Source organism: Desmodus rotundus, chromosome 5 (assembly GCF_022682495.2).
Source record: "Desmodus rotundus isolate HL8 chromosome 5, HLdesRot8A.1, whole genome shotgun sequence".
Classification (NCBI taxonomy): domain Eukaryota; kingdom Metazoa; phylum Chordata; class Mammalia; order Chiroptera; family Phyllostomidae; genus Desmodus; species Desmodus rotundus.
This window is the reverse complement of record NC_071391.1, coordinates 55,904,419-55,929,128: the sequence shown is the minus strand read 5'-3', so window position 1 is coordinate 55,929,128 and position 24,710 is coordinate 55,904,419. Positions and strand designations below refer to the sequence as shown.

The 24,710-nt window shown below is 38.0% G+C and overlaps 1 protein-coding gene across 18 annotated transcripts in view; it reads left to right on the top strand.

The window, feature by feature from the left end:
• DLG2 (discs large MAGUK scaffold protein 2) overlaps window positions 1-24,710 on the top strand; it is a 1,324,826-nt gene that overhangs the window by 761,880 nt on the left and 538,236 nt on the right. For all 18 annotated transcript variants that reach the window (XM_053925682.1, XM_053925677.1, XM_053925676.1 and 15 more), the window contains one exon: window positions 23,010-23,179. In XM_053925682.1, coding sequence (XP_053781657.1) covers window positions 23,010-23,179 — 170 coding nt within the window. The remainder of the gene's footprint in view (window positions 1-23,009; window positions 23,180-24,710) is intronic.

Here is a 24,710-nt window from a genome sequence, read left to right as displayed (position 1 = left end):
GACTCTCGAAGTGAAATAAAACATTAGTTCAAGGAGAAAATAGCAACTGTGAAATTTCCAACTACTCAACAAATATTAATTTATATTTTAAATTGGTGAGAATCGATTTCAAAGAAGTATATATTTATATTCTACTATATACATTTGAAATTATGATGTAACAGTTAAAAATAAACTTTTACAATTCACAATAGGGCAGAGATTATATAGTTTGTTATTATATAAACATATATAATGAAAAGATGTCAACTTAAAGCATATAATACAGAGCATAGGTTGGATTTTGTTGTTGCTTTTCTTTTTTTTTTTTTACATATGAAAATCAATAGGCTAGAGTGAAACTAAGATGAAGATTTAAAAACAAGTGAACAAAACACAACACAGTCCTTGTAATGCTTGTCGTATTGATGTAAGGATGTAGTTCAGTTTCTCAATGCAAGGAGTCGTTAGGACTCCTAAGGCGGAAATTGTTTTTTTCTTTTTTTTAATAATGTAAGATGTTTATTTATTTTTTTAATTAAACATTTTTATTGTTGTTCAATTACAGTTGTCTGCATTTTCTCCCCACCCCTCCACCTGACCCCAGCCAAACCTACCTCCCTCCCCCGCCTCCATCCTCCCCCTTGATTTTGTCCATGTGTCCTTTATAGTAGCTCCTGAAAACCCTTCTCCCTACTGTCCCCTCACCACTCCCCTCTGGCTATTGTTAGATTGCTCTTAACTTCAATGTTTCTGGTTATATTTTGTTTGCTTTTTTCTTTTGTTGATTAGGTTCCAGTTAAAGGTGAGATCATATGGTATTTGTCCCTCACCGCCTGGCCTGTTTTTTTCTCTTATGGTCACTAAACCATAATTGATTATATAGAGTGGGGCAAAAATCGGTTTATAGTTGTTAATATAGAAAATTAACAATAAATATACAATAAATTAATAAATAATAATATAAGAATAAACCTTTGGTTTCATGTACTCACAACTATAAACCTACTTTCCCCCCACCCTGTATTTCTCTCTGAACTGGCTCCTAAAAATCAAAGTAAAATTTGTGATCCTCTAACAAGTACTTATGACTTCAGCCCACATACTTTGTGTACAGATTTTATTCCTGTTTCCATCTTAAGTTTTCTCCCTCTGTCCTGAATCCATTACCCCTCATTTCTGTATGTTTCCAACAATGTGTTGTAAGTATCTTTGTAAGTCATTATGAACCCTTCCTGGAAAAAGGTGTGATATAAGTAAATGATATGCTCCACTAAATAAAAACATAGCACAATAAAATATTTTCTTCCATCGATAAACATTTTACAAGTTCAATTTCTGAAAAATAAAAACAAGTGAGCAGAATGCTAGAAAGAAAACCAGGAAGGAACCGGGAGCAGGGAGGGAGTCAGCAACTGGCCTTAGTTATGAAATCGTCGAAAGTGAGGACTAAGGAGACAGTATTAAATTTGACCAAAACCAGTTTACTGGTGAATTTCCTGGGAATATTTTCTGAATTGTTCTTGGTAGGGATATTGTGAGAGGACTCAGATCAGAATGGGATAGAGAAAGACGGAGAAGACAGAAATAGAGAGTGTATGTAAACAGCTATTTGGAGAAACTTGATTTCTGAAGAGGAAAGAGACAAGAGAGCCAAGGGGAGACGTTAGTTCAATCAAAAGCTTCTCAAAAGATAGGAGATTCCAGAGCATGTCTGAGTGTTCTGAGAATGTTAAGTAGAAGGACTGGTTTTGAAGATCCATGATATAAATGATCAAGTGAAGGCTTTAAGAAAATGTGAATTAATGGAGCTTTGGTGTCAGAAGAGGCTCTTTCTTTCCTATAACAAGAGAAAGGGAGAATGTGAGTTTGCATGTAGTTAGGTGTGTAAATCTGGCACAATAAATTAAGGGACTTGTCATCAATGATTCCTTTTTCCACTCCTGAAGTTTGAAGCAAGCTTATGTGCTGGACCTGATATAGGAAAGGAAGGGATTAGAGACTGTCATTGCAGAACAGGGAGACCAAGCTGGCCAGGGTATTTAGAGATTAGGAATTTAGAGTGGCTCCTGTCATCTGTGGATTTTCTCTAGCACTTCAGTGTTCAGCGACTCAGGAAAAAGCAAGGGAGAAGATACATGGACGGGTTCAGTCAGGATTGAGGTTTAGCCAGACAATTGTAACAGGAAGCCCAAGTGACAACAGCATAAGTAGGAGTGATATATGGCAAGAAAACAAGACCGGGAGCCGTAAAACTGTGTAATCCTTATTTCTGTCTCTTACCTGCGGCATGAATTTAAGTAAGTTACTTAACTTGTTTAATTCTCAGATTTTTTATTTGAAAATGTAGTAATACCTGCCCAGCATATTTCTAGGCTTTAAGAACAAAACAAAATATTGTCACACTGTTTTATAAACACTCTTCCCCGAGGTTCCTACACTTGTTGCCATAGTAGTCCTAGGAAATGTCTGCTTTTACTTTGGAATCTCTTTCTGCTCTCCTTTATCTTCTGGTAGCTACTCTCCTCTACTGCCCTGTGCCTCTCCTCCGCTAATTTAAAGATCTTCCATGAAATTTCCCCCCAGAGAGTCCTCTGGTCTACCCGTGCTCTAAAATGAAGACTCATTGTCTGCATGGACCATTCGAATGTCCAGGTGACAGACACCAATGGTGTTTTTGTTTCTGTCTGGATTTCAAAAGAGAAAATTATGAATTCAACTGAAACCCAATTACTGAAAGCAAGAAGATATTTGTGAGCAAAGGTGCCCTTCTCAGTGCCCCTAACCCTCCTGGCTGCCATCCCTCTCCAGGCCTCTGAGTTTTACCTCCACAGCAGAGACAAGTATAAGGGACTGAGACCCCACTGGCAAAGACCAGTTTAAACATGGATTCGGGGAGCTCCAGTTGTGGTTATGAAATCACAAAATATGTCTAGTACTTCAAAATGTGCCATGACTTTTCTTCACAAAATTAATTTAAATTTATTTTATAAAATATGAATTAGCCTAGGAAGAGATGAGAGGTATGGGTTTTATGAAATTACATAAAAAATAACAGCTGCTTATTGTAGCTCAGAAAAGGTCAGAAAACAGCATCACTAATCATCTACTCTTGAAAATTAGTACCTCCAGGCAATTTAGCATTATCTTCTCAGTAGAGAATTGCTCACAGTCTTTGGCAAACTAAGTAGTTCCAATAATTATGTGTTTAAACTCAAGCTGGCCTTTGAGCTAGAGCTAACAGAATTCAAGTTGGTGCAATGAGACTGTATATACTTTACTGTTGATAAATCCAACCCAAACTAGGTAGAAATGTTATTTATTTGTTTATTCCCTCACTTGTTCATTAATTTGTTGCAACTATTTTTGAGTGTCTGCTATGGGCTTGGCACTGTCCTACACACTGAATATAAAATAGTCAACAATGACAAGGCTCCTGCTCTAAGGGGTTTATGTTTTCCTCTGTTGCGCAGAAGAAAAACAAATATACAAAATATCACAAGTAATAACTACTAGGAAGAGAACGAAACATAGTGGTGTAAGAGGAGTGCCTTGTGACTACATTACATTGGGTGATTAAAGTAGGCTTGTCTAGGGAGATGGCATTTAAGATAAGATCTTAATGGCAAAAAGGAACTTGTTGAGCAAAAATAAAGGAAAAGACTTTTAAAGCTGAGGGAACGGTAAATATAAGTTCCCTAAAGTAGGATTGAGCTAGGCATATATTAGCAACAGAAGTAGGGCCACTGTGGCTGGCATGAAGGGGACCAGAGGGAGATGGTTGAAGACGTGGACACAGGAAGAAGTGGGAGCCAGGTAAGGCAGATAAGGCAGGTAAGGGGCTTGAATTTTACTTTGAGTGATATGAGAAGAGCTTGGAGGGCTTAAGCAAGGGATGAGCAACATAATCTGACTTAAATTTTAAAAAGTGGGTACTCTGGTTACCAAGCACAGAAAGTATTATAGAGAATAGAGGTACAAACAGTGAACCAGTGGTTCGAGATAGAAGTGGTAGTAACTTGGACTTGGCTGTAGTAGTACAGATAGAGAAAAATGGATGGGTTGGAATATATTTTGGGGTTAGAAGCAACTTATTTAGCTGATGTATTAGAGAGAGGATGAGGAAAGTAAAGAAATATGGAAAACTCTGTAGATGGGGGTGACTTATTGTGTGAGGTGCTGTGCCTGCCACTAGTGATAAAAATAGAAAATTAGAGAAAAGATTTCTTCATTTATAGAATTTACATTCTCATAGGGAAAAACAATAAATTAAAAAACAAATGAATTAAGTTATATAGCTATCTGATTTGTTATTGAACTGTGCAAGTGCTAAAAATTGTCTTCCTATAACAACCAATGAATTTACTCACTATGAGATTTTTTAAACATATATTTTATTGATTATGCTATTACAGTTTTCCCATTTCCCCCCTTACTCCACTCCATCCTGCACATCCCCTCCTTCCCATACCCCCCCCCCATAGTTCATGTCCATGGGTCATGCATATAAGTTCTTTGGCTTCTACATTTCCTATACTATTCTTACTCTCCCCCTGTCTATTTTCTAACTACCATTTATGCTACTTATTCTCTGTACCTCTTCCCCTTCTTTCCCCCTCCCACTCCCCTATTGATAACCCTCCATGTGATCTCCATTTCTGTGATTCTGTTCCTGTTCCAGTTGTTTGCTTAGTTTGTTTTTGTTTTTGTTTTAGGTGTGGCTGTTAATAACTGTGAGTTTGCTGTCATTTTTACTGTTCCTATTTTTTATCTTCTTTTTCTTAGATAAATCCCTTTAACATTTCATATAATAAGGGCTTGGTGATGATGAACTCCTTTAACTTCACCTTATCTGAGAAGCACTTTATCTGCCCTTCCATTCTAAATGATAGCTTTGCTGGATACAGTAATCTTGGATGTAGGTCCTTGCCTTTCATGACTTGGAATACTTCTTTCCAGTCCCTTCTTGCCTGTACGGTCTCTTTTGAGAAATCAGCTGACAGTCTTATGGGAACTCCTTTGTAGGTAACTGTGTCCTTTTCTCTTGCTGCTTTTAAGATTCTCTCCTTATCTTTCATCTTGGCTGATGTAATTATGATGTGCCTTGGTGTGTTCCCCCTTGGGTCCACCTTCTTTGGGACTCTCTAAGCTTCCTGGACTTCCTGGAAGTCTATTTCCTTTGCCAGATTAGGGAAGTTCTCCTTCATTATTTGTTCAAATAAGTTTTCAATTTTTTGCTCTTCCTCTTCTCCTTCTGGTACCCCTATAATTTGGATGTTGGAACATTTAAAGATGTCCTGGAGGTCCTCAGCCTCTCCTCATTTTTTTGAATTCTTGTTTCTTCATTCTTTTCTGGTTTCATGTTTCTTTCTTCCTTCTGGTCCACACTGTTGATTTAAGTTCCAGTTTCCTTCCCATCACTATTGGTTCCCTGTGCATTTTCCTTTGTTTCTCTTAGCATAGCCCTCATTTTTTCATCTAATTTGTGACCAAATTCAACCAATTCTGTGAGTTTCCTGATTACCAGTGTTTTGAACTGTGCGTCTGATAGGTTGGCTATCTCTTCGTCGCTTAGTTGTATTTTTTCTGGAGCTTTGATCTGTTCTTTCATTTGGGCCATTTTTTTGTCTTGGCGCACCTGTTCTGTAAAGGGGCGGAGCCTTAGGTATTCACTAGGGTGAGGTAACGCTCCTAGCTGTGCTGTGATGCTGTATGGGGCGGGGGTTGGGGGGTCGGATAGGGAGCAATGGCACTTGCTCCACTCTCTGCCCATTTTCAGTCACTCCCTCAGCTACCCACAATCAAATTGGGCCCTTCTGGTGCTGCTTCCCCGGGTGGGTGGGCTTGTGTACGCTCTAGGACACTGTGGGTCTCTCCAACAAACTCTCCTGTGAGGCTGGGAGTTTCTCCTGCTGCCACCTCAACCCCCACAGGTGTTTTCAATGGGTGGTTTGAGGCTTTATTTCCCCATGCTGGAACCCTGGGTTTCGCAGTCTGTCACCTGGTCCACCAGCTGCTGCCTCGCCAGCCAGCTGCAGCTTTGCCCACCCTGCTCCACAATCCACCACCTCTCTGGGTCCGCCAGCCACCACCTTGCCACAAGTCCTCTCTGCCCCGGCTGCCCATCTCTGCCCCACCTACCGGTCTGGATGAGTGTTTCTTCTTTATCTCCTTGGTTGTCGAACTTCCATACAGTTCAATTTTCTGTTAGTTCTGGTTGTTTTTTGTTTTTAAATTGTTGTCCTTCTTTTGGTTGTGCAAGGAGGCACAGTGTTTCTACCTATGCCCCCATCTTGGCCGGAAGTTCTCACTATGAGATTTAATATTCATAATTGTAAAATGTTGAAAATTTTCTCTTAAATATTTTCTATATCTCGTAAACTGCCAAAATCACTTAACATCAAACAATATGTTTTTGCTATGCATAAGTAGAAGTGCACAGAATGTCACCTGCACACTTCTCATGGGGGGACATTAAGGAACACCTTTTATATTCCTGGTAAATGAAGAACAGCTGAAAATAAGTGGCAAGATTACAAGCAGTTTGCCACATGGTATACTTGAATTTTTGCTTATAGTTCAATTCCCCTCTTTCTATGAAAATTGAGTGCCAAGAATTAAAATAACCATGAGAATAATAAACAAAAACTTGAAATCAAAACTTAAATTCTAAAGGTTAAAAGATGTGCTTAAGCTAAAAATAATGTCCTATGTAAATGATGAAGGCTGCTGCCCCTCATATGAGATTCGGGGCCTTCTTCTAAATCTCCTCTTCCCAACACTTTATATCCAGGCCATGGGTGTCTTTTTCATTCCCCACTGTTATGCAGGTCCTTAGGGCCTGCATAATACCTGACTTTGTATAGCAGATAATCAATAAATATTGGAGAATGTGCATATGAATGTGTGTTAGATATATATCTTAACTGGTATTTGAATTCTTATCATTGGTGATCAATTGCTCTTGTTTAGACCTTGCCCTCTCCCTGGTATTCTTATCTATTTTTAATTTTTTTAATTATTTTTTTTATTTTTCAGTTACAGTTAACATACAACACTATGTTAGTTTCAGGTGTACAACCCCATGATGAGACATTTATATAACTTATGAAGTCATCACATAGATAAATCTAGCACCCATCTGACACTGTATGTAGCTATAGTATTACTGACTGCATTCCCTATGCTGTACTTTACTTGACCATTACTATTCTCTAACTACCAACTTGTATTTCTCAATCCCCTCATCTTTTTCACTCATACCTCCAACACCCCTCCCACCTGGCAACCATCAAAATGTTCTCTGTGTCTATGAGTCTGTTTCTGTTCTTATTTTGCTTCTTAGATTACATACATAAGTGAAATCATCTGACATTTGCTTTCTCTGGCTGACTTATTTTGCGTAGCACAATGCCCTCTAGGTCCAACCATGTTGTTGCAGATGACAAGATTTCATTCCTTTTTATGACTGAGTTATATTCCATTGTATATATGCACCACTTCTTCTTTAACCACTCAACTATTGATGGACACTTGGGTTCCTTCTATATCTTGGCTATTGTAAATAATGCTGCAATCACTATATGGATGCATGTGTCTTTTCAATTTAGTGTTTTGGATTTCTGTGGATTAATACCCAGAAGTGAAATTGCTGGGTCCTTCTTTGTCTCTTATTATCGCCTTTGTTTCAAAGTCTGTTTTGTCTGATATAAGTATTGCTACCCAAGTTTTTTTTATTGTTGTTGCTTCCATTTTCATCCCTTTGCTTTCAGTCTCTGTGTGTCTTTTGATCTGAAGTGAGCCTCTTGGAGACACCATATGGGAGGGCTTGTTTTGTTATCCATTCAATCACCACAAGTCTTTTGATTGGAGCATTTAATCCATTTGCATTTAAAGTAATTATTTACAGGTGTGTATTCATTGCCATTTTATTATTCATATTTGGATCCGTTTTCTCCTTCTTCTTCTTAAAGAAGCTCATTTAACATTTCTTGATGGTGTTGAAGTTCCTTAGCTTTTTCTTGTCTGGGAAGCTCTTTATCTCCTGTGATTCTGAATGATAACTTGGCTGGATAGAGTAATCTTGGTTGTAGTTTCTTTGTTTTCATCACTTTAAATATTTCATGCCAGTCCCTTCTGGCCTACAAAGTTTCTGTTGAGAAATCAGCTGACAGTCTTATGGAAGCTCTCGTGTAGGTAATAAACTGCTTTTCTCTTGCAATTTTTAAGATTTTCTCTTTGTCTTTAATCTTTACTATTTCAATTTTGATGTGCCTTGGTGTGGGCCTCTTCAGGTTTATCTTTTGGGGGGGCACTTTGTGCTTCCTAAACTTGTATGACTATTTCCTTCATCAGGTTGGGGTAGTTTTACATCATTATTTTTTCAAATAAATTTTCAATTTCTTGTTCTCTCTTTGCTCCTTCCAGACCCCTATGACATGAATGTCAGTACACTTGAAGTTACCCAGAGGCTCCTTATTTATTTTGATGTTCTGATTTGAGTGTCTTCTGCCTCCTTATCTTCAAAGTTGCAGTTTGGTCTTCTGCTTCATGTACTCTACTATTGTTTCCTTATAGTCTTCATTTCAGTTACTGTATTCATTTCTGACTAGTATTTTTTTATGTTTTCTAGCTCCATTTTTGCATTTATTATCTCTTTGTTTATGTTCTCACTAAGTTCCTCTACTCTTCTCCTAAGTTCACTAAGCATCCTTATAATCAGTGTTTTGAATTCTGTATCTGGTAGATTGCTTGTCTCCATTTTGTTAGTTCTTTTTCTGGAGTTTTGTTCTGTTCTTTCATTTGGGCCATATTTCTTTATCTCCTCATTTTGGCAGCCTCCCTGTGTTGGTTTCTATGTATTAGACAGAGCTGCTACATCTCTCTGTCTTGGTATAATAACCTTATGTAGTAGGTGTCCCATAGAGTCCAGTGGTGCAGCCTCCCTGATTACCTGAGCAAGAGCTCAGACTGTAGACTGTATGCACCTTCCTGTTGTAGTTGAGTCTTGAATGCTATTAGCACATCGATGGGAGGGATTTATCCCCAAAGCATTCACCTATGAGGATATGCCATGACCACCATGGTGGATCTGCTGTGCAGGGGCTAACCCCACAGAGCAAAACTAATTGACCAGGGTTCTGGTACTCACTGAGCCCACCCCTTACATGTGCCACTCATGGAGGAGTTTGGGTGTGCTCTGGTGTAGTCTGAAGCTCTCCCCATGGTACCTGAAGCTGTCCCCATGGTGCACTGGACGTGAGGCCTCCTATGTGGTACAGGCCAGGGTCAGATTCAGCCTGCCACTAGAATGGAGATACAAAGTAATCTGCAGGTGGCAGCCCCTTGTGCTGGGCTTGGATGTGCCTGGGAGAGGCCAAGTTGCTCATCCAGGCTGTCTGCCACTAGTGTGAACCCAGACTGTCTGCTGCTAGTGCTGAACTTGGGGCTGCTTAGCAAGACATATGGAGGCATGGCAAGGCCACATGCTGCCTGTTTGGACTTGTATTCCCTTGAGAGATTTCAGGAAAGTCTGAATTTATACAGAAAAGCCACTGGAAAAGGTCTCTGTGGGCTTGCAAGCTGAGTGGGGCAAGACCTCAGGGAATCACCATGGCATGGCAAAGAGTGTTAGCCAAGTTGAGGGGGACTCAGATATGGTGCCTGCCCGCTTGGTTAAGGAGGGACCAGCAAAGAAACAATGACCTCTCCCAGCACCTACATCTGGGAGGAAGCTGACCTTTTAACCTTCACTCTAATGGAAGATGACCTGGCTCTTCTCTGTATGTTCAAGACTCACCACCCTCCAACTGCTGCCCCAGTGATGGAGCTCAGAGGGAGTAGATCCAAATAATGTAGTGCATGGGCCCTTTAAGAGGAATGCCTGGAAATTTAGCAGCCTTACATTTCACTCAATCAAAATCCTCATAGGTTTTTACAGCCAGAAATTATGAGACTTCTCTTCCCATTCACACCAGCACTGGAATCCTGGTGTGGGGCTGGGACCCCTGTCTCCTTAGGGGAGACCTCTGCAGCTGAGATATCCCTCCAGATTCTTAAGTGCCACATATGGATGTGGAACCTGCCCATTCTGCATCTCTGCCCCTCCAAACAGTCTCCTGGTGGCTTCTTCTTTCTATCCTTATTTATAGGACTTCTGTTCAGTTAGATTTCAAGCAGTTCTGAATGATGGTTATTCTGTAGTTTAGTTGTAAGTTTGACATAGTTTGGGGAGGTTGAAAGTACTGCATTTATATACCTATGCTGCCATTTTGACCCAAAGCCTCTCTTTGTTTTGTTTTGTTTTTTATGCAAATATGCCTGGAAATTATAGCCTGTTTCTTAGGGTGATTAAGTTTGTGTTGATTATATTTATAGCAGGAGAAATGAGAAGACACAGCATTCTCATGGAACAAGATCACTGGGAAAGATGAGGAAAAGGCATGGATACTGGCAGCAAAGATGTCATGAACTAACTTCTCTGCTTGTAAAACTAATTTATTTATCAAACATAGAGTCAGCACCAAGTCTGTGCCTGGCACCACAGTAGGCACTAGAAATACAAAAATGAGTAAGAGAATTTCCCCTCAGCTGACTCTTAATTCATAGTTAGAGATAAACATAAAAACAAAATGTTTCCTTCTATCCTGCACTTCCTAAATCCAACCCACTAGCACATCTAGTAGAGTCTAATTAATCCCTTTTTCTGTCACTTTTTCTCTCCCTTTCTCTCTATTCTGATTGCCACTGCCACTGGTCTAATCCAGGCTGCCATACCTTTTATCACAATTATATAATGGCCTCTCAACAATATTTGCTTTATTTTACCCTAAATCCATGCCAAAAATCTAATCAAACCTCCATATCTCCATACTCTACCTAGAGAGCTCTTTCTGAAACACTTTTCTAACTTTAAGCACTGCAATGACTTATTGTTGCCTTTAGGTTCAAGTTCAATTCTTTAACATTCCTTAGACTTAATCTCTTCTCCTCAGCTTACCAGCCACTAAACTATCCCTGGATCACTTCTCCCTCTCTTTATTCACCTGGTTAACTTCTTTTTGGCCTTCAGATCTCAGCTACCTCAGTTATTCCTAGAAATTTTCCTCATCCTCCCTAAACTATATACGGTTCTCCCACTATACACTTCTGCATCGCCCTATGTGTCTCTTGCCTTAGCATTTATCACTCTGAATTTTAATCATTTTTTCTCTCTCCCATGTTAAACTGTAAAAGGACTTCAGAATGGGCATTGGTCTTAAAAATGGGTAAGGTGCTTACACAAATGTGGGGCCTGGAGGTGGCTATTCTAGACAGAGGGAGAGGCCTGGATCATGAACCTGCATGATGTTTAAAGAAACTACAATAATATAGTATGAGACAGAACTGTGGAGGTGCATAGCACCCAGGTTATGGAAAGACTTATGTGTTATGTGAAGGCCTATGAACTTTATCAGAAATATTTTTTTTAAGTGGACTCAATCTGTATTCCATAGAGCCCTGTGAGCATTGGATCATAGGACCATAGAAGGCCTTTAAAGGAATTAGAAAATGACACCCACTTCAGGAGACACAGGTCAGCACCAGGGCACTTGGCTTAGAGAAGGGGTTTGCCCTGGTTTCTTTCAATGCTTACTAGCTCCTGCTCAGTCATACATGGTGCCTGGACTCTGGGTTCATCAGAGCCCTCCAAGAGGTCACAAATGAGGGTTTTTCAGTAGGCTCTGCTCTCGTTGCCTTTTCTCCTCACTGCAGAAATCACAGAAACTTTGCCTTTATTTTATATAAACAATTATATATATTATGTGGCTTCTAAGATTTGTAAATAGAACTCTCTTGCTTAGATGGTAAAAATGTTTGAAAATCTTAGGAAATGGAGAGCAGTTGAAGGCTATTAAATTGGGGAATAAAGCAATCCAGTATATATTTTAGTAATGCCATTCTGGCAATAAACAGGAAAATGGATTGTGAATAAGGGGTAAAACCAGAAGCAAAAGACTAATTACAAATATTTTTCCAGAATCTAGGTGATTGACAATAAGGCCAGATCTTAGATAGGGTAAGTGGAGATAAAGCAAAAGCCTAAATCTAAAAAATTATATGAAAGATTAGATATGTGGCTGAGAGAGAGGGATAACTTCCTATTTTTGTTGATGGAATTATTTACCTTGAAACAAACTAAAAAGGAATTATAGAGTGTTCATCGGAAAGGAGATAAGAATAATTTGGTTCTCTGCTCCATTTGAGGAGTACTCCAGACTTCCAAGTAGAGACAGTGGTTCCAAGTAGAGAACACCAGAGTAAGAAGAGAGTTTCAAAATCATTGAACTCAACTTAAACACAGAAATGGAAAAAAAATTAAGTGGAAATTGGCGGAACCAGGATTAGAACTCACATCTGGTTTATAACTCAATATTCTTCCCATCATACCATACTTCTTATTGTTCTCACCTTTTCATTGAAATATTCATCGATATCATAAAGTCAAATCAAAATAGAATGAGAAAATGTATAACTATGAATTTTATTTATGCTGATCCACATAAACTTATAGGATTGTAGTAGATTTGAGTATAGGAAAATAGGAAAACAAATTCAGCATTTTAAAATGTATTACTTAATGTGTATATATAATCATATATATATATTATCAAACATATCACATCTTCTTATCCATTCATCCATTGATGGACACTTAGGTTATTACCATATCTTAGCTATTGTAAATAACACTACAATGAACATAGTGGTATATAAATCTTTTTAAATTAGTGTTTTTGTTTTCTTTGAATAAATACCCAGAAGTATTTATTGCTGAATCATACGGTAGCTCTTTTTTAAATTTTTTGAGAAACCTCCATACTGTTTTCCAAAGTGGCTGTACTAGTTTATGAGAACCTACCATGTGTTGGTTTGTACTTCAGGCATTATGGGCAATGAGGACCTGAGTGATTAGGAAATGTTTCATAAGGCTATGGAGTGTGATCTCGGCCTTGAATTGGGCTGATTTGTGGTGGGAATTTGGGAGGCAGAAAGCACGATGAAATAAAGTGCAGAAGCAGAAATGAGCTCATTATGATCTCAGGACAATGAGAGTGTGGATTGGCGGGAGCAGCAGTGTGAGAGGTATAAAAAGAGGCCAGATTTACAGGCCCTTCCATGATGCTTAGTCATTCTTAAGTAAAAACTGTGTACAAGACACTAAGAACAAAATGATAAATTAAACACAACTTTTATTTTATAAAGGCTAAGTAACTCTTTGAGGGGAGAGGAAATGATGATTGGGTTACTTGAGGAAGTTGAAGCTGAGCTGGGGGGCGGTGTCAGGATGAAGTGAAGAGGGACTAGCCCGCTAGAACACTACTGTAGTAATCCGGTTGGGAGGCACCAGGACCTTGTTTCATGAAAGTTGACGCACTCTCATCTGTGGACAGAGTGCTGGACTAGTGAGCTAAGTAATCTCCAGTCCTGTAAGTCTCTGCCTATGAAATTCCCATTCAATGCCTCTTTTGCATGTTGCATTCACTAATTTACCTGGCTCGAGATTTGTTACTGGCCTCTCTGCTTTTCTGGGAAACTGCCGGAAGGCCAATCATTGATGCTGAAATAGCAATTTCTTCCCCCTTTGTGGAAAGCTGTGATCTTTCCCAGATGACAGCTGCAGAGAATCCTATAAGCATTTTATATAAGGGAAATGAAGTGGTAAATGAAAAAAGAGAAACAGTATATTCACTGTAGGAGTTGGCTTCTATGGATCATAAACCTGAGTTACTCTCACCCAGAATTAGAGGCAGAGCAGAGCCCTGTTTTTAAAATGTAGAATGAAGTAACTATCGTTTGGTCTTTGCTGAAGGAAAAAAACCTCAAATATAAAATGAGTATGGGAAAATGGCCTGCATATGCATAGTCTCACATGGTCTGGCAGCTATAGTCTCCCGGTGCAGATTCCCTTAGAGACTTCATTCCAAATAATAAAAAGTTACAACACTGAGGGACTTTTGTCACAGTCATTTAAGTCTACATAAGACTCAGTACACCTGTTCCTTTTTAAATGAACCACACATGGGCCAAATAGAGTGTCCCTTCACAACCTAGAGCCATGGTTTTCTGAGTATGGTCCCAGACCAGCATCACCTAGGAAATGCAGATCCTCTCCTCTGCTCCAGACTGACTCAGTCAGACACTAAGGATGGAGCCCAGCAATGTGTGATTTAATAAGCCCTCCATGTGTCTCCAATGCACTCTGAAGTTTGAGAACCATTGATCTAGATTTTGTTGTTTGGCCTGAGTTTACTGCTTTCCAGTATGACCCTTGACCCTGCTGATGGTCAGCAGTTGGGTTGGTCCTTAAATAAGTCCCAAAATTATTTTTCGGAAACCAGAGAGGTGTGGGTGATATAGTGCATGAGCTTTCAGATTACCTAGAGCTTTGAGATTATTTGTAACAAAGCAGACAGGTGTGAACGGTGTGGTGCATGACCTTTGATTACCACTTATCATCATTATAGGCCTATTTGAGCTTTAGTTTCTGTTGCAGAAGGAAGAAAGCAATGTCTACCTTTTAATGTTTCTGCTTAGATTAAAGAATATATACACAATACACAATGCAAATACATCCCACTGTGTTAATTATGCCATTTGAATAAACCAAAGACCACAGGCCAGTATAAGAAGCTCAGTTCTTTGCTTTTATAAATACTGTATTTTTATAAATATAGTACATCTAGTTAAATTTGAATAGCAGATGAATACAAGTAATTTTTTAATATGAGTATTTCCAAACATGGTATTAAACATAACTTACCCTTAAAAAGTATTGATCTTGATAATTATTATTGTTTTTATCTGAAATCCAAATTTAACTGACTGGGTGTCCTATAGTTTAATTTGCTGAGTCTAGTAACCCTTTTAATAGGTAGCATTGGCTGCCTCGTGGAGAGACACAAAACTAGCCAGTTGAGCCAGGGATGACTTCTCAAAAGACAAAATAAATTTTAATTAAGTATTAAAAGGAAAATAGGAATGAGCTAAGGAAAATAACTCATGTAAAGTGCTGGTCACAAAGTCAGTCTATATTAGTTAGAATTTGTTTTTTGTTTTTGTTTTTGTTTTTTTGCAAGTAATGAAAATCCACCTGAGCTTACTTAACCAAAAAGGGGAATGGACTAGAAATACACTTGAAGCACCTTCTCCAAGGATAAATTGGACGACTAAGCCCTGGGAAGAATAACCATGGACTGTGAGGAAGTAGTCTGGGGAGTCCAGAAGGATCCCTCTCTCTTTCTGAAGCCCTCGCTTCTTTCCTTATGTCTTCTTTAGTCCCCATCTTCTTGCAAATAAGCTTTTACTATTTTGTAGGCAAGAAAATTGCCCCAATATTAAAGCTCTCAAGCTTCTTCTAGTATTTCTTCTGTTCAGAGAGTACCTCTGAATCTCGTGATGTCAATTCCAGAGTCCCCAAAACAGGGACTGGCCAAACATGACAAATAGTCCATGATAACCTCTGTGAACTTGTCACTCGTCCTGCAATTATGCCGGTGCTTACTGGAGAAAAAGTCCCAGTAGACATCACTATATCAGCATATATCTGATGCTTCCAAAACATTAGTCCTGCTCCTTTTCTGGAAAACTGTTAAATTGTGCTGATGTTTATTATTTTATCCTCAGTTTTAGTAGACAAACAGCACACAATAAGGTCAATGAAATAAATGGACTTTTTTAGGTGAGAAGTTTCCACAAGGAGAAACCTTAGCTAGTGGTGGATTTTAATGATCCCCAGTGAACACTTACATGTGCTCCATGAGGGCACAGGAAGAGAGCAGACAGACTTATTAAGTACCTTTGGAAAAGGTCATAATGATTTGAAGCCACTTGGGTCAGCCTCAATTTGTGTGTGTGTTTGTATGTGTATCTTATTTTTTTTTCCACTTTTCTCTGTTCACTAGCATAAAGCACTTTTTTAAAGTATGTTTTATTGATTATGTTATTACAGTTGTCCTAATGTTTTCTCCCCTTTATTCCTCTCACCCTGCACACCCTGACCCTCCAGCATCTCCCCCGCCTTCCCCCGCTCCTGGCCTTAGTTCATGTCCATGGGTTGTACGTATAAGTTCTTTGGCTTCTCCATTTCCTATACTATTCTTAACCTCCCCGTCTATTTTGTATCTACCATTTATGCCTCTTATTCCTTGTACCTTTTCCCCTATTCTTCCCCTCCCCTTCCCCACTGATAATCCTCCATGTGATCTCCATTTCTGTGATTCTGTTCCTGTTATAGTTGTTTGCTTAGTTTGTTTTTGTTTTTTAGGTTTGGTTTTTGATAGTTGTGAGTTTGTTGTCATTTAGTAAAATGACAACAACTACTGTTCATAGTTTTTATCTTCTTTTTCTTAGATAAATCCCTTTAATATTTCATATAAAAAGGGCTTGGTGATGATGAACTCCTTTAACTTGACCTTATCTGGGAAGCACTTCATCTGCCCTTCCATTCTAAATGATAGCTTTGCTAAATAAAGTAATCTTGGATGTAGGTCCTTGCCTTTCATGACTTCGAATACTTCTTTCTAGCCCCTTCTTGCCTGTAAGGTTTCTTTTGAGAAATCAGCTGATAGTTTTATGGGAACTCCTTTGTAGGTAACTCCATTCCTCTTGCTGCTTTTAAGATTCTCTTTCCCTATGATCTTGGGAAACTTAATTATGATGTGTCTTGGTGTATTTCCTCTTGGATCCAACTTCTTTGGGACTCTCTGAGCATCCTGGATTTGCATGTCTAGTTCCTTTGCTAGACTGGGGAAGTTTTCCTTCATTATTTGTTCCAATAAGTTTTCAATTTCTTGCTCTTCCTCTTCTCTTTCTGGCACCCCTACAGTTCAGATGTTGGAACATTTAAAGTTGTCACAGAGGTTCCTCATCCTCCCCTCACTTTTTTGAATTCTTGTTTCTTCATCCTGTTCCAGTTGGATGTTTATTTCTTCCTTTTGTTTCAAATCGTTGATTTGAGTCCAGGTTTCCTTCCCTTCACTATTGGTTCCTTGTATATTTTCCTTTATTTTACTTTGTATAGCCTTCATTGTTTCCTTCATTTTGCAACCAAACTCAACCATTTCTGTGAGCATCCTGATTACCAGTATTTTGAACTCTGCATCTGATAGGTTGGATATCTCCTTGTTACTTAGTTCTTTTTCTGGAGTTTTGATCTGTTCTTACACTTGGGCCATATTCCTTTGTCTCAGCACAAGTGTTATGTTGTAAGGGGCGGAGCCTTAGGTATTCACTAGGGCTGGGCAACCGTTTTCTCAATGTGGCACTATATGTGGGGGAGGTGTCAGAGAGGGAACAATCCCACTTGCTTGCCCCACTTTCTGTCACTTCCCTCACTTTCTATAAGCAAATTGGGCTCTTCTGTTGCTGATTTCCAGATGGATATATTTGTCTATATTCTAGGATCCTGTGGGTTTCTCCAACCAGCTCTCCTGTGAGGCTGTGAGTTTCTCCCACCCCCACAACCCTCACAGGTTTTTACAGCCAGAGGTTTTGAGGCTTTATTTCCCCACTCCATAACCCTGGGTTGCACAGTCTGTCTTGCTCCCCAGTTGTTCCTCTTGGCTTATCCATGTGGAAAGTCCCATCCACCAGCTGCTGCCTCACCCACCAGGTCCACCACCTCGCTGAGCATCCTTTGTACCCCAACTTCCCTTCTCTACCCCTGGCTGCCATCTCCGCCCCTCCTACTGGTCTGGGTGAATGTTTCTTCTTTAACTTCTTGGTCGTTGGACTTCCATGCAGTTTGATTTTCTGGCAATTCTGTTTGGTTTTTGTTTTTAAATTGGTTGTTATACTTATTTTGCCTATGTGAGGAAGCAAAGGGTTTCTACTTATGCCTCCATCTTGGCCAGAATCCTCTTTTCTTAGATAAAGTTTTGAATATATATTGTTTGTTCTTAACCTATCTTTAGTGAGTCTAGGAATAAAAGAAATATAAGACATTTTTGCTACTGTAACCTTAAGAAGTTTTCTGCTTTCATTGCAATTTATATAATCTATACAGTCCACATACAATTTGTAGAGGTATTTCTTTTAAATAGATTCTGATAGTTTTGAGTGATTGTTTTCATTAAGTGTGTGCAGTGTAATTCCCCAGCTAGTGTTTTCTGCTGGATAATGTATTATCGCATTTTGTCTAGCACATTAAGCATTGATCAGGTTTCTCCATGATGTAACCATTTGGTCTATAATTAACTCATCTACTTGACCAAAGAGAATAGTAAATACTACATGGAGACAATAAAAGATAAGTCATTTAGGGGACATTCTGTAATAACCACTAGCTACTGTAGAGTTAAGTTTCAGACCCTGTGACCTAAAACCTCCTTTTGAATCAAGGCTTGAGAGGGTCTAAGTGTGACTGGGTGTAGTTAAATGTATCGAGTGAGCAGAGTAGACATGATTTGGTGGGAATTCTGCCAAGCATGCTGATTTTTAGAAGCTTTTGCCAAAGCTGCCATAAAGATATAATTTCTATCAGAACAACTGACTGTTTTCTTGGTGGTAGGGAGGAGTAAGATGAAAGGAGAATTAAGTCACACTCTATAAAATTAGACTTACTAAAAGCCTCATTTTTGCATTTTCTTCCCCTAAATCCCGTTCATTATATCTCTTCCTCCCTTTCTCAGAATTTCAAAATTTTTTTCGGCATCTTGATTGTAGCTCCCTCTTCCTTTCTCTCCCATTAGCATAATTTTTCCTCCGCTATGGTCTCTTCTCATCCCTTCCGATGCAAATATTCTTGTCTCATTTTCAAGACTATAATACCATACTGTTGGTCAGTGCACTCACTATTTCACAAGATTATCTCATTTAATCCATGTAGCAATTACATTATTCCTATTTTCAGATGAAGAAACTGAGGCTCCCAGATGTCAAAGTGACTTGCCCAAAATCACACAGCCCCTAAGCTATAGAGCTGGAACAACATCCCATTTGTACTGAGATGTAGTCAAGGCTCCCAGGCCCTTGTTCTTGGGTTCTCTGCTGTGGTATATGCCCATTTAAAATTTTGGAAGAAACACAAAAGTGGAAATATGATGTTAAAAATACCCATAACTCCTATATTCATAAAGAACCAGAGCTGAAACTTTATCTTTTCTTCCACTATTTTTAAATTAAATTTATTGGGTTGACATTGGTTAATAAGATTATAAACATTTCAAGTGTACAATATTATAATACATCACATATATTTCATGTCCTCATCACTCAAAGTTTAGTCTCCTATTACCATATATTTGGCCCCCTTTACCCTCTTCAACCTCCTGCCCCCTTTCCTCTGGTAACCACTATATGGTATTGATGAGTACTTTTGTTCTAGCATTTGTTTGTTGTATTTGTTTATTTGTTACTTTCTGGTTTATATCCAACATATGAATGTAATCATACGATTCTTGTCCTTTTCTGTCTGACTTACTTCACTCAGCACAGTACTCTCAAGATCCATTCATGTTGTTGAAAATGGTAATATTTCATTTGTTCTTATGGCTGAGTAGTTTTCCATTGTGTGTATGTACCACATATTCCTTATTGAACAACTTATTGAAGGACACAGGTTGTTTTCATGCCATTGGCTACTGTGAATAATACTGCAGTGAACAGAGGGGTACATATAGTTTTACAAATAAATATTTTCAAATGTTGGGGGTGAATACCCAGAAAAGAGATTTATGGGTCATATGGGAGCTCTGTTCTTAATTTGTTGAGGAACCCCTTCCTTCCATCATTTTTTAATAATAAATAAGAATTTTTAAATTTTAACACAAGCATCCATTGATTATTTTTAATGAATTAATATCATTTAAAATGTATAAAATTAAAGGTCTCATTTTACAACAGAACACACTGTAATATCTATGAGAGAAAGTATGTAATACATATTGTTTTAAATTATATCTTTAAAATGGAAGAAATAATTTCTTAGGTATTATTTACCTTTTCAGTAATACTATATCATGTTCCAGAACACTAAATTGTTTAGTGCAAAATTTAAATATGATTCCATGGATATGTTAATGATGATATGGTTTTTTGTTTCTAAAATATTTGCTTTAAGGAAATACACCAGAATGTCCAAAGGAAATGAGACTAAGAAAAGCTTAAAATTAATCTTTTAATCTCTTGGGTAATTCTGTTCCACAAAAAGAATAATGTAGACTTATATCTGAAACAGCATGCACCGAAAGAGTGAAACTATCAACTAAATTACATGGGTAGAGTAAAGAGAAAATTTATATGCAAATGGCTCTCTCAAACAATGTATCAGAAATACAATAAAGTCTGCACATTTTACTGGGAAAAAGTTTTTTTTGAAGCTAGTAGTACATCCGTGTGTTTCAAAATAAATACAAGTGGTGGTTTTACTCACAAAGTTTATCTACGGGTAGGGAAAGCAAATTAATTTTAAATAGCTATGACCTTCTAATTAAATGCTATTTGAAGTGATGGGAGGAAGGGAAGTTGAGTGCCCTAGTTTTGGTTTGGTATTCTTTCCTTTCTATTTTAAGAATTTGAATGTAAATTCCCCTTTATATTCCCAATTTCTTTTTTAATTTAAAACAATTAAGTCTGAATAACTTTATATCAGTATAGGCTTCAGAAAAAAACAAACCCAGTTAGGAATCACATTTATGCCCTCACCAACACTGTACCCGGTCAGTAAAATGTAATTGTCTTACAGAATAGGAATCAATGATTCATAATTGTTCTGATTTAAGTGTGTACAAGTAAATGAAGTGACCAGAATGGTATGGCAAATAATAGGCCCTCTAAAAATGTCAATTTCCATCCTGTTTACCTTTTAACAAATCCTTGAGGACAACATCTTTGACTCACTGATCAATAGCTGTAACTCTCAGAAGCGTCTTATATTACAGTTGACACATACATCCATATCTGTTATTTGTCTGGTTACTCCTCCCACCAACTCCAGGCATGCCTACTCTCTTTCCCTGGGAAACAGAAGTTCAAAGAGCTCAAGTAATTTGACCATGGTCACATAGCTGATATACAGCTGGGACTCATATCTAAGCCTCCTGACTGCTAGTCCGACACTTTTCTCAGTGCACTAAAGCTGCCTACTTCATCCACATGCTCAGGAAAACCATCCGATTTAGGCTGTGATTTCCTTACCCCAGCAATTGACAGTTAAGATTTATACTGTATACAAAAGAAAAAAATGTATTCATTTGAAATAACAGAGCCTGGCGATTTTTTTTTTATATCATCTACTCCCTTCTATGGCAAGCAGTGTTTTGAGATATGATTAGTATTCTGAGCATAGGGTGATGGTAAACATTATGTTTTTGCATTATCATGAGATGAAAAAATTACCCACTCTCAAAGGACCAGCTGCTGCCTGGAGGCTGGCACCCATGATGCCTCCATTCTCCACACTATTTTAATTGGTAGTTTTCCATGAATTAGTTTCTAGTCAGTCAGAAAGGAAATGTATGTGCAAACCTATTAAAGCCATAGCATCTGTTATGATAAAATGACATCATTAAATCTTAGTAAATGAAATGTTCCATTTCAGGATTTTGAGGCTAATTAAGGTTCTCAGGGAGATAAGAGTTCCTATGTCTCAGCTCCTCAAAGAGGTATTAAAAAAGTATAGAAAAATGGTAGAAGATTTTTTTCTGTACTTTTTGTATAATATTTCTACTACCATGTTATAATTTTGAATTGATGTACACAATCTAAATCAAACTATTCATCACATTAGATGTACAGCAGGTCCTCAAATAATGGTGTTTCATTTAATGTCATTTCATTATAATGTTGATGATATCCTATAGGAGCTGTCACTTTTGTTTATATAATTTAGACTTTGGTAAAATTGGTCTTGTTATATGTTGTTTTGCTTAAAGTTGCAGAACCTGTCCAAAGCATTAAGTGAAGCCTTACTGCATGTGATCCTAAAAAGAAAGCCCAAGTTTGAACTAGGAAAACATGAGATCATGTCAAATCTCCACCCAAATTCCTGGCAGGTTCATATAAAAAAATGAACCAGTTGGTACAACTCTCATTTATATATTAATAAATGTTATTCCATAAGATTATGGAAAGGATCCAATATTTAATATTCTACCTCAACAAATTTGCACTGCTACCGGTAACAATCATTTATTAGGTGCTTACTATATACCAGGGTCTATACTAAGAATTTATATGTACATTATCTCATTAATTTTTCACCCAAAGTCTTTATAGTAGGTATTATTTATGTATCTATTTTACAAATGAGAACATGGAGGCTTAGGGAAGTTAAGAAAATTACCAATATTTATAAACTTAGGAAATGGAGGGCTCAATAATTGAACTTAGACTTATTCTTTCACTTGTTTAACAAATATTTTCTAAGGAATAGATGTCCTGAGCAAAATCAGGGGACTGAGGAATGGAAGGTGAGTAAGCCACCAACCATGTTCACTTCACCCTGCACACTGCGTGGAGAATGGGTTGAAAGGTAACAACAGAGGATTCAGGGAGAGTAGTTAGGAGGCTGTGGAAGTAACCCAGGTGAGAGATGATGTTGACTTCAACCAGGGGGCCTGCAGTGAAGATGAGGAATCCTGGATGGATTGCAGATATATGCTTGTACTTTGCAGGTATACCATGCCATTCTGTAACCCTCTGTCCAACCAATTAACACCAATCAAAATTATGATGTAACTGGAAGACACCTTAAAATATGTGTCCTTCTAACTATACCATGCCTGATTCATTCCCATTCAGAGTGGACTGAAGTTCACGATAGGATTTGACCAGCAGCGTAGTCAATGTAGGAAAGGCTGGGAAAGCTGAGGAGTTTAAGGTTTTTTCTTTTTAATTTCCTTCATTTGAAATGTTCTTTCTAAATGTAGTAATTGTTTTAAAATTGCTTATTTTCTTTGCTCCCCCACTTCATAAAGTTAGGTCATAATAATATTCTTTGAGAAATCCTCCTCAACACTTCTGACCTTTGCAATTTTCTGTCCTTTCAGGGTCAATGATTGTATCTTGCGGGTGAACGAGGTGGATGTATCAGAGGTTTCCCACAGTAAAGCGGTGGAAGCCCTCAAAGAGGCGGGGTCTATCGTCAGGCTCTACGTGCGAAGACGACGACCTATTTTGGAGACTGTTGTGGAAATCAAACTGTTCAAAGGGCCTAAAGGTAATAAAACCATAAATGACTTGCAGTGGGATGCTGATGACAAACCATTTGGTAAAGTTTATGCTATGACCCACCCGCAATGCACTCTCCTCTTTTCTCCTCCAATATTGAGCACGGACCCAGAGGTCTGAAACCCTGCAGCAGCGGTTGTTGCAGAGGGTGAAAGAAGCCAAAACTCTAAATGTGAAGTCAGAGAAGAAAAGAATAGATTTATGTAGGAATATCCTTAAAAACAACAACAACAATAACCATTTATATTTTTTCTATAAATTTTACATCCTAGCAGATCCTAATGGCTCGGCTGGCATATTAATACTTTCTAATTTTTCACATGTAAATGGTTACCCTTCTCATTTTGAAAAACTTTAATAGTAATGATAATAATATTAATTAAAATAATCTATCCTGAAATGGCAAATGTCATATTTTATAACACTGTTGTGATTTTTTGATTTTGCAATTCTCTTATGTATTATACCCAACAAGTACTATATCACATTTTATATTTGCAATAGTCAAAATAAGTTAAAATTTAGTTTTTTGAAATGCTCACAAAAATTACCTCTCCTGAGGTAATTGCAGTTATCCTGGGGAATCACATAAACATTGAGATGAGTAATTATTTTAATTTTTAAGAATAGTCATTTGAGTTCTGCTTTTCAGAATGATGACATTCAATATTAGCTTAACAGTATTTCACATATTTTAGAAAAATCTAATAACTGGCTTAAGTATTTTAAATATTTTAGCAGATAATGAGTTGATAGTTACTATAATATTTTAGTAAAATCACTTCCCTTTATCTTTTCTTTACTGTTGTTCCATTACAATTGTCCCCATTTTCCCCCATTACTCTCCCCTGCCCTACCCACCCCCAACCTCCCACATTCAATCCTCCCCCCTATTGTCTTTGTCCGTGGATCCTTTATACATGTTCCTTGACTCGACTCCTTCCCTTCTTTCCTCCATTATCCCCCTCTTCCCTCCCCTCTTCCCTTAAAATCTATTTTATCTCTAATGCTGTATGCGATTAAAAATAATAAGTATACTACCTTCTCTGGGAGGTGGTAGTGGGTGGTATTTAAGATCTCAGATAGAAGAGTCAGACAGAACTAAGTTTGAAAGCCTCCTTTTTACCACTTTGACGTTGGTAGGACCAATCTCCTCATTACTAAACGCATGTCATATCTCTCCATGGGGTTTATGAGAATTATGCAGTTAACTAATATGTAGCATGTGATGAGCAGTAGAGTTTGCTGGTTAAAAGTGTAGACTCTAGACCTACAATGCTAGGCTTGAACCCAAGACATTCTGAAACTAAAAATAGAAAGCCAAAGTGAGAGGTAACAAACACTCATTTTAGATCAAAAAATATTGTGCTTCTGGGAAGCACTGATTCAGACAGAAACTCAAATAGTGTTACAGTTATAAGGTGAAGGCAGCAGTATTTATGAGGAAGGAAAGGGAAATAATTCACGTGAATAGAAGGAAGGAATTTCTACTGATGCGAATCAGCTAAGGATAGACTTTC